General features: G+C 32.5%; 1 protein-coding gene and 1 long non-coding RNA gene across 2 annotated transcripts; both read left to right on the top strand.

Moving 5' to 3' along the window:
- The first annotated feature begins 1,923 nt into the window (after positions 1–1,923).
- LOC148616049 (sex peptide receptor-like) lies at positions 1,924–3,284 on the top strand. The gene has a single exon (XM_088581711.1). It carries the CDS (start codon positions 1,924–1,926, stop codon positions 2,992–2,994), a length of 1,071 nt encoding a protein of 356 aa, XP_088437837.1. The 3' UTR covers positions 2,995–3,284.
- Positions 3,285–9,044: 5,760 nt separating this feature from the next.
- On the top strand, positions 9,045–11,309 carry LOC148616048 (uncharacterized). Its single transcript, XR_015922096.1, has 2 exons — positions 9,045–9,206; positions 9,440–11,309. It is a non-coding gene; the product is annotated as an uncharacterized LOC148616048 (long non-coding RNA).
- Positions 11,310–11,812: the final 503 nt, after the last annotated feature.

The raw sequence follows: 11,812 nt of genomic DNA, 5'->3' as shown, positions 1-11,812 counted from the left end.
TATTGCTCTTTCTCGATTTGTTGATATTTAAACATTTTGGCTTATTAAATTGTTGATTGTTATGAATTTCTGTCAAAGTCAGAATTATGTGATAAATAGTTTTCGTAAAGCATTTTCCACATCGCCGTGGTAACAGCTCTCTGCCCATATCAGCCCTCGACTATGTCGCGGGTGTCATATGGGAGTCTGAAATCATACCGATAACGTAATTGAAAATGCAAGATGATATTACTCATAACCGTTTAAACCATAATTTTCAGTTTCACAACAAATATTTTTTAACTGAGAATGCTGAGTTTATAAGAAGGAACCATTGTCAATGACACATTGGATATTGACCTTTATATAATCACTACATTGCAAATTAGTTTGTCTAGTAATTCCATGATAACTGCTGGAATGATTCCAGAAGATAAACCATAGGACAATGAATCCCTGATGTCAAATATATTTTGTTTTTGTTTATTTGTTTATTGGTTTTGTTTATAAATACGACCCTCGTGTATTTTTGAAACACTTTTCATTGATAATTAATTAAAAGGTCTTATAATTAACAGTTGTATGTGCTAAGATTTACACAACAACTTAACATTACTTGTAAAAGAGTTCATGGTCATAATTGATTTTTTATGACCATTCTTAATTGGTTATCTATAAACTGCAAAAGTTACAGAAAGCAGTATTGAAAATTTATATTTCATATGGTAATATATCGACAAAAGTATCAAAGCGTCAGCAGTAGGATACTTAAGTAATGATCCCTATAATGATACATGTTGTAAAGTTAAAGGCTTGCATCTTACATTTAATATTTCTACGAAAACTACATTTGTTTGTCTAATGTGATATCTTTCTTTCAAAATGTTCCATCTAGAGTGTCGATTTAACAACAGTTGCTAAACAAATTCGAATATTTCATATTTGTCAAAAAGGTCATAAACATTTTTTTATTTCCTTTAAAAACTGTAGAGTACCAATCTTATCCATTGTTCAAGAACACGAATTGTTAGTGTTAAAAATTGTTTGAATGATTCCAAAAAGATATACATATACTTGGACATAAATCCACGAGCGGAATAACAAACCACACGCAACTTTCAGCTTTGAATTCAAATAGATTTTATTTGTGTCTATACTGTGCAAGCAATAGCAACAGAACAAGATTATTTAAATGTGTTAAACCTGAATTTAGGAGTTAACACAATAAAAATGATCGAGACAAACTATTATCCATTGGGGAATTTGATCTCTAAACTATTCACTAATAACCAGATTTATTCAGGCTGTTCACTTTGCTTTTCAGAAAAGTTTATTCTATGGTTCCTAATAGGAGATCCATATAGATTGATCTTATTTTTTGACAGAAACTCAACCCAATAGTGACTTCAATTATTTTGTTCGCACGCGACATCATTCGTCATGACTTTCTTAAGGAAGTTATCAGTAGAATGCAGATGGATTATAACATGAACTGAAAGGACAGGTGGAAGAAACCGACTTCTTAGATTCTAATCAATTGGTTAATTAGACCAATTAATCTCGACATTAATCAGGGTTACGTTTGAGATCAACAAGTTATCGCAATGCGTAGGTTGTCGAAAAAGAAGTGGAATACGGTGATTCAGTCTTCTTTATTTCCGTATTTTACAAACAAAATTTGATAATAGTGTGAACAGAAAAGTTGTCTGAAACAAATTTTATCTTCTTTTGCTGAATTCTCTTAGGTATACAGAAATCATTATTGTGGACGTGATTAAAAGAAGGAGAGTCGAGTTCTAATATTCCTTACAATTTGTATTTTAAGCAATCAACGAACGAATTTGATTTACCATGCAGGTTGTTATTACACACTATGGATGGAATGGGACGGAAAACAGGTCCATTTGTATTCCGAGGGTATATGAAAATCCAACGATTCAAGCCATGGCAGGTGTTATATACGGTCATATTATACCTAGTGTTGCTGTTGTGACACTTGTAGCAAATATGTTAGCCATTTTGGTTTTTATGACAACGAACAGAAAATCACCAACTATAATAATACTAACAGTGCTAGCTTTTTCTAATATGATTTCGATTGGAATTATTAGTCCGATGTTTCTTCTTGTCTTTGGAACGAAGAAAAAACACTGGCTTATTGAGTGTTCGTTCATAATATACCACGATGCTGCCTACTTCGGCACGGCAATGTTCCATTGCATATCAATATGGCTTACGGTACTTCTTGGAATCGAAAGGTATATTGTTGTTGGATTTCCTATAGTCGGTCGACATTTGTGCAGCCGTAGAAACACGATCATTTCTATAACAGTGATATTTGTAGCTTCGTTTGTAATGGTAATACTTCCAAATATGTGGAGTAAACATTACTATCCGGTGAATGTTAATGTGTCCAGGAATGCATGGGAAAGGGTTTTCGACTTGAATACGAGTGATAAAATTTTAAGTAAAGAAATGTGTAGGTGTCAGTTTGAAGAGTTTGAAATCAAATTTAATTATCTGTACAACTTAATGCGAAACATTTTCGGAACACTAATTCCGTGTTTGACTCTGTTAATAACAACAGTACTCCTGATCTTTGAACTGAGGAAAAACGATCGCACAATTAGAGAGTTACACTTTGAAGAAAATGTTGTTGCTAGGCGGGAACAGACTCATATGAAAAGAACTTCAATGCTGGTAATGGTCATCACTGTCTTCTTTGTTCTTACCGAGCTTCCGATGGCCATCTTCATCACTTGGATTACTATCGAACCGGATGAGTATGCATCAAACCTAGACTCTGATGCACGATACATGTCAGCCATTATATGTAACGTTTTTGTTTACGTTGCATGCACGGCAAACTTCTTTATTTTACTACTTATGAGTCGATTCTTTCGGAGGAAATTGAAACACTTCCTTTGTTTGGAATTTATGCGTAAAAAGATGCCGACAAAGCAGAGCCATAACACTTCTTCGTACAACAGTAAAACAGCAACAACACTTTTTTGATACATTTGTGTTGATGTACTTTGGAACTTATTGAAGGTAGATTTTATGATACCGGTTAAATTAAACAAAAAGGGTTTACTTAGTGAATACAAAAAAAAATGTATATGTGTGTACAAAATGGCTGCGCACAAATCATTGTGAGAACAAATACGCCAAATTCATCTGTTAAACCTATCTTTTGAAATAACTACATTGAGGGTATGTTTCAAATGCAACCATGAAACACTGATAGGATGAAAAGTATTTTGATCCCCATTAATATTTTTTCAATGTTTTGCTTTCAGTCCATTTACGGCATGAGATTCTTTCCTTCTTTTATGATTATTGATATGTTTTAGATAGATGAAATGATAAGTAGTAGTGTTTTATATTTGAATGCTTGTTGTCAGTTATAGAACAGAAATAATAATGTTACAGTAATATTGCAAAATTAAAACGTAATGAATAATTAAGTGTACTCTTCAACTCTTTAACACATACTCACTTTATAATATACCATTTGTCAAAAAGTGAAAGAAAAGGCAATTATTGATTAAGTGTTGTGTACAGTACACATTTATTTATGGCAACCGTTCGTTGTCTCATTCAAAACAGTAAAAAATATTAAAAACACTATTAGATTATTACAAGATTTGAAATATATCCCCCTTTTATATACTTTTGATTTAATTTCTCAAATGGTTGAAAGATATCAATATCCAACAAGAAATTCCGTACACATCCTTGTTTAGTTGCACGACACGCTACTTCCGGGAATTTTAATTTTAAAGGTTGATCCTACTGATCAGGACAATTGTAGCTTGTTGAAGAACGCATCTAGAAATATCCGACTAATTCACAATTAATTCCCAATAAACATTAGTAATCGATTCAATCAATATACACATATGAAAAGCAATGTACAACATGGAAAGATATGTTTGATACCACCATCATTATCCTTAATAATAAGGTATTCAAGACAATATCATGTAATAGTCATATCATAAATCTTCTACATTCGGTTACTTGAAATTATATTTGGAGTCATGAATAATTGCCGGGTATGTTTTCAGACGATGGCAATACTTCTGAAAAAAAACTACGTAAAATTTGAAATAAGACCATTGGACAAAACCACAATGATTTTTCTTGTAAATTTTACAGACCGACAATGTGACATGTTTTCTGTCGTTTGTAAAAAATCGCAAATAATCTGGCTTTTTCACATTTTGATCATGATTAAATGCAAACGCTGTTGTTAGACATTCTTTCATTTTCTTTAATATTTTTATCATTAAATTTAAAGTGTTTAATTAAAGGTTGCAAGTGAAATAAATGACTCTATTTCTCTGGATAAAAATTGGATATGTTCAATCACGAACTCGGTATCGGTTCATCTACTGAGCTCGTAATGACTTTTTATTACGGTTTCTTTTGGTTTTCAGCAGTAAACTCGCACGCAAAAATCAAATTAAAAATTTATAAGGATAAAGGATAAAAAACCAAACGAAATAAAAAAAAAAATAAAAATAAAAAAATAAGAGACAACAACAAAACAACAACAAAACACAACAAAACACGTAGGTAAACCGATATTAGGCATTATTTGACTTCAAGCGCCGTTCTTGAGTGTTGCTTCCATACAAAAATGCAAGGGTTGGTGCAAAAAGTGGAATTTGTTTTAATTGAATTGCGACTTGATTGACAATTAATTAAACTATTACATACAAGGTCATCTTCTCTACTAGTAATAGTTGACATATAACTAAGGTGTCGTTGTCGTATGTTAGTGACTCACATATGATATCCTTGAACACTTATGTTGTGAAAATACAGACATATACAGTGAAAATATCCATATTTGCATTGTTAATTTCTACAAACTACAGGCCAGTTCGCTCTATAAAATAGCTTATGAGATATCCGTTAATTAGCCGGATAATATTTACTAAAAAGTCTCCACCCTAAATGTCGTGTTCTCTATCAACAACGCAGCAAAATAGATCTCTTATATATAACATATAACTATTTGAAAGATGATGTAGACTTACAAAAAAGAAAGATAATAATAATAATAATAATAATAATAATATTAATAATAATAATAAAAAAATACAATAAGACAGAGAACCGAAATGGACAAGTTATTGTCTGTTGTTACAATAGAAACACCATCCTACAACTATTATATTAGTATTGAAACTAGTTGTAACGACGAACCATGATTAAATATAGTAAATCTTTGTTAAATGGTCTGTAAACTACCATTGTGTAAGATGTTTCAGTTACAAGTATCAATATCTGTTATTTACGTCAGAAGATGGCGTGCAAAAGAGATGCACAGCTTTGTTGATAATAGCATTTACTAAAAGCATTGGAAATTCCTAGATTATACAAATCGCCAATTGGTCTGCATTGTCGTACTTAATATCGTGATCTCTGCTTTATAATATCTCTAGGGTCAGATCAAACTCAGTAAGTTGTTCATTGTAGTCCTAATAAATTACATGTTATGACTCGTTGTAATACCTATTTTTAATTATGTGATAAATATATGGCATAAGCTGCTTTAATTAATAACTTTCACAACGGAGCCCATCACGTTTCTTTTGAGACAGACAACACAAATATATTCATATTTATAAAGTATTTTAATACTTAAAAGTTCACATGGCATTGACTTGATTTTCCCATGTGAGTTTTGATGGATCGTACGATTTGCTTTATTTCATTAAAAAATGGAGATGAAAAAAAAAAGTAAATTATTATTAGTTGTTAGCTGCATCAAATGGATGTGTGAAATCGATGTATGTAGAATCATGGTATCAAATTATCTCAGCTTCTCTTTTCTGCTCAGTTTGAGAGGAACTAGAGACGTCCACTTAAGGCTATTAATTTGGTAGTCAAATGACCTTTAACTTTGTTTGTCTAATGTTACCAAAGATACAATCTAGACGTTGACAATGAACCAAGACTTATTAGTGGTAAATAGATAACCCCAAAACTAAAATATACGAGGTTATTAACCAACTTGTAAAGCGTTTATTTCGGTTTTTGGTATTGATACATGAAAGTCAAATGTTTGTTGGTCACAACTAACGAAAGGAAAGGGCAAACGTACCAAAGGTGAAATAAGGGGGACTTATTAGAGGTAAAATCAATAAAGAAGATTTTGAATATAACTAATTTGCACAAATATTATCATTGTTTAAGATTGCAAAGTTGACTACTTAATTATTTCAAGTTAACGAATAAATACAAACTGTCAGAACAACAGACTTTCAATGAATATTATTTCGGTCAAAGTTGGGTTGTCTCGACTGGAAACGTTGATTTAGAAAAAAATACAGACGGCATTTCTTAAAGTAACGGGTAACGTTCCGATGTAATGTGTTGTATCTTTAATGGTTCTTAACAACGTACTAAAAAGTAACAAGAACAATGAATTGGAAAAGTCAAGTTAATTTTACCCGGTTAAAAGTAGTTACTTCGGCAATGGAAAAAATGTGACACAAAGTGCATACCTGACCGTAGGGATGTGACACAATTACCTTTGGCACAAACTGCCAGTTTTGTAGTCGATGACCGTAGGGAGGTGAAGTACAATAATTGAAAATTTATTATGTTTAGCGTCAGTAAAAAATTAAGAATACATTTTGTTAACACATTGATAAATGATTCAAATGTTTACGCATAGGAAACCTTTTTATAATTAGATAGTATATGTATCCTTGAAAAAACTCAGATTACCGTGCTATGTAACGAAAGTCACTTAGTTCTATACTACAACCGCAAATGCCGTAATGACTAGCCTTTTTACTTTGCTAACGGACAAAAGCCGCCGAAGTTAGCTGTCGCTTATAGTTTCTCATTTGGTATAATATTGGTGTAATAAGATATCTTACTAAAATTATTAGTTAAAAAGGATTCGTCTTGTAAGGTTTCTGTTCGTTATCCATCTCCGATTAAGTATAAAAATAAAGGTTTAGTGGCAAGATGCAAATTTCGTTGTAATGTTTTATTGAATGAACTTAAGTACTTCAATCAAGAAAATAAAATAAATTGTACATCTGTACATGCATGGTATATTTGGATACCATTAAATTTATCTGGATACTAATTATTAGATTGATACACGATTCCTTATTGTATAGTTTACTGTTATTGCTATCCCTATTGTGCTTATCGTAGCTTCAATACTTTAACGATGGAAAAAATCAACACATGAGCGTGTACTACTGTAATGCCGACATCCCTCACCTTTAGTTTGATTTCTTATTGCCATAGTAATTATTTGTGAAACATTGTCTAATTGTTTGCCATGTAATAATTGATTGTTTGGTGTTAAACTTGATGATTTCATTGGCTGCAGTTTCCTAAAAACTGGGAGCAGGGACCAGGTGCACAGGTAGGGTGTGTTCACCCGCCAAGTTTTTCATAAAAAAGTCAAGTCTGAGGTTGACGAAAGAGGAAAAACAATGACAAGTTGAACAAATCAGATTTCATGGTGCAGATTAATACACAGTCACTATCCAAGAGTTCATGACGACCATAAAACTTCTGTAGTGATGACCGATATCAATTTTGTAGCAACATAACCCGGTTCCGGAAACCTACTTGTTAGAAGTCTAGCGCAATACAAAAAGTCTGCATAGTTTCGGCAAGTTCTGGCATAACGTATGAGTTGTGATATGAACACTCCATACGAAGGTGCCGAAGGAAACTTGCCACAGATGAAAGGAAAGTTGACAATTCTGAATGAAAAATCATCAAGTTTGTCGTAAATTTGGCCAGTAGTTTTCCCTTACCATCGATTTCTAAGTGTCTTTCGTCTACCCCGGACTTGACTTTTTATGAGCTGAGCAACTCAGCGGGTGTTTTAAAAAACTGAGGACATTTACCCTACCGATGCACCTGGTCCATGCTCCCAGTAATTAGTGGAGTCCAAGTCATTTGCTTTTTTTAATTTGGATGTGTGATTTTAGTTATTTTTTGTTCTTTGTTGTATATGTCTGTTTTCCATGTCTGGTCTTTGTTTCTGGATACATTCTTTTGATTAACGCTAGACTCTTGGTTCCCTTGATTACTCTTTTAAATTGTGGTTCTTCAAAATTTTCTCTTATTAGCACGTTTTTTTTTCATGAAGTTATATTTTTTTAGTTTCAAAACGAAGAGGACCAGCATATGTAAAGGAAATGAATCTACGCTCCCAGAATAATTAAATTTGCATTCCGTTACACCATATGTCATATGTATACTTTGCACTTAGAAATTACTATTTTACGACACTTTAAAGGATCGCCACAGAGAAAAAAAGGAAAACTTGACTCTCTTTACATCAACCATTAATCGTTTTGCCCGAATAATCAACGACTAACATTACATTTGTGTTTATGAAATACTTTATATAAAATCATACCAGCAAAGCATAATCATGATATGTATTTATTTAAATTGTGGAAAGAGTAATCAAGGGAACCAGGAAAACAGCTACTTATCTTTTTGATCTATTAATAGATGAGCTGTTATTTTTGTTATTACACGTATACAGAAAATCCGTAACAGTCGCTTTCTTCTACTCAACCATAGTAAAAAGATAAAGTTGATAATAAAAATCCAGTCACGCATTGGCTTAGTGTATTCGTTTGAGTCCATATTTATAGTTTAAAGATCAAAATGTTATACGAACATATAGAGCAAATGGATATTTCATGCAAGTGCTATCTCGTATCTGATAAAAAAAAACTGTAATGGGAATGTTGGAATGATATCTACGAAAGAAATATTACTTAATTTGCTATGATATAGAGTTACTCGAACATGGTATAATGAACTTGTTCAATGTTAGACATCTTTCAGATGTACAAAAATAAGTGTGACTACAGAAATAACCAGAGAAGTATTTCACCATCTTTAACTTAATCAGTCATTGTATTTATTTTATGTTAAACAAAACATTTTCTGTTTTTTTTATTCTATCCATAACTTAAAATTCTATTTGATTTATACTTTCTAATGTTCTCCTTCTTATTACCTTTATAAATGTTTTAGACGGATGTATCTTGATTTTAAAACACATAACTAGTAGATATGTATAACTGCGCGTCACTAATTAAACGAGACTTACTTGTAACGTATTGCTAGTGTCACAAATGTCTCATTTATTATCTTATGGACGAAAAATCATAGAAATTGGATTGTGTGGAATATGTATGTTTCGTTTTATGAATGTGAGTACATAAATTTCTGCAATTATAAGACCATCAGCTTTTATTACTCTTAGTTCTGGTGGGGAAATATCCGGAGAAAAATTAATCATGATTTCTCTGAGAGGTTTGGTATCTCTCTCTCTAATTTAATTAAGACGTCATAGATAAAACACCTGATCAATCAATTTGGCGTAGGTTAACATCGTCCAATACGAGGACAACTTCATTGCTTTTATATCTGTCATGAATTTCAGGGACGTATTTGATTAGCTGTTGGTATCAAATTCAAACACGTTATAGACAATCAGTGGGAAATATAGCTCTACCAGCAATACAGACATACGACACAATCCGATATTACTGAAATACAATTATTCAGTCTATTTCTTTGCACGTATAGTTTATAAGGCTTCGATGCTTGATTTCGGTTTGAAAGAACACACGCAATAGTTTCAAAAGACGACAGCGATACATCCTTCCAGCACATTGTCTTATTATTTCATATTCAAATACAAATTAAGAACAAAATTTTTATTTTACTTCAGGGACTATTTCCAAACATATTAACTATCTTATTGGCAGTAGTACAGTGCTTTTGTGCAACGAATGATACATTGCATTAAAATATCATCAGGAGCCTGTATAACTACGCATAGGACCGAATATGATCCATCACGGATGGAATAGAACAACCTACGTACCCGTATGTTCACCGCATATATTCCCACCTATGGCAAATGCTATATACGGATTTATCATCCCGTTTCTGGCCATTGTGACGTTTTGCGCAAATACTTTAGCCATCTTAGTTTTCATGACAACTAACCGAAAGTCACCAACAAACTTAAACCTGACTGTTTTAGCTTTTTCCAACATGGTTTCGATTGGATCGATTAGTCCGATGTTTTTCCTGGTTTATGGTCTTCAAAAGTCTGATGTATTTTACAAGTGTTCTTTTATGATGTACCATGACGCTTCCTACTTTACTACGTCACTTTTCCACTGTTTTTCAATATGGCTAACGGTGCTTCTTGGAGTAGAAAGATTTATTGTCGTGTGGTTCCCTATCAACGGACCACATTTTTGTAACCTTAGAAACACTTTGTTAGCGATCGTGTTTATGTTTTTAGCTTCATTCCTTGTAATGATAGTTCCTAACATATGGAGTAAGCATTATTTCCCGGTGGTTTTAAATGTGTCTAGGAACGATTATGAAGGAACAATTAATGCTGACTCAAATGACACCTATGTGGAGATGGAAATGTGCCACTGTACATATGAACCTTTCGAACTTCGGTTTCACTATGCTTATAACTGGATGCGAAATATTTTAGGGACAACAGTTCCGTGTTTGATTTTGGTTGTTACGACCATTTTGCTAATTTTAGAACTACGGAAAAATAATCGTAAAATTAGGGAGCTCCATTTCGCGGACAACGCTTCGGAAAGACGCGAGCAAAAATGCATGAAAAGAGCTTCTAAATTAGTCATAGTGATAACAGCTTTTTTCGTTATAACGGAGCTGCCAAACGCAATCTTCTTTACATGGATAATTGTTGAACCTCACGCCTATGACTCGGAACTGGACACCAATGCCCGGTTCACATCATCAATCATTTGTAATCTTTTTGTTTACTTTGCGTGTACAGCCAATTTCTTTATTCTTCTACTAATGAGCAATTTTTTTCGGAGAAAACTGAAATATTTCCTATTTCTTGCTTGTATTCAAAAGAAACCTAAGAAGAAACACAAGAGATTTTCTTACAGCTTCAGCACCACAAGGTCGAGCCTAGTTTAGTGTTACACCACTTGTCAGGACGGACTTGTGACACCGGACAAAATTAATATATAATATTGTGAAACGTAATGGCATGACAGTTTGAGATGTATGAATAGCACTGGAAACTGTATAAGGGACAAGTGAAAGACGATTTCTTCGATCTTTTACAGGTTTGATGACTGAATATGGCCTCTTCTTTACTTGTTTGTGCAAAACAAAAATATCCAAGCATATTTATAATTTCAAAACACATTTATCTAATTAATGAAGAATGGTAAAATTTATCATTACACAGCTGCTATGTCAGAGATAGCGTTATGAATCATTAAAAATTATATTTATTATCCATCTAACTTACTTTTTATTATCTTTTATTATTAGATTGGAATTTTGTTAATGCAGTAATTTAACCAGTGTCTATGTATCTGACCCAAAAAAAGGTATGATAGAACTACGTGATTTTGATTTCTATAAAAACCGTAAGATACCATAACAAGTGTTTGCTTTTGATGCTGAAAGTTTATATAAAACATCCTTTGCTTCAAAACAAACAAACTGAAGTATACGGCAATAGCTTTTTATAGAACAACCTATCAACAATCCTCTCTCTTTCGGATTCACTTTTAAATTTGTTGTAAGGCTTGTTGTATTCTATCAATGCGTTTTTTTCATACTCTTAAAAAAAATAACAGTTTTCCTGTACATTCTGTTATAGAGATGCCAATTATTCTTCTTACTGATTAGTTTAAAGTGTTTTTAAGGTTAACTCGGACCTGACTTACAAAGTGAAGAAATTCCTTAAATATTTGAAAAAATTTACATTGGTACTGTGTATGTATTTTAGATA

The sequence above is a fragment of the Perna viridis genome, chromosome 5 (assembly GCF_037379345.1).
Source record: "Perna viridis isolate PV_CMFRI_1.1 ecotype Kerala chromosome 5, ASM3737934v1, whole genome shotgun sequence".
Taxonomy (NCBI): Eukaryota; Metazoa; Mollusca; class Bivalvia; order Mytilida; family Mytilidae; genus Perna; species Perna viridis.
The sequence above is the reverse complement of the archived record's forward strand: the minus strand, read 5'-3'. Positions and strand labels throughout refer to the sequence as shown.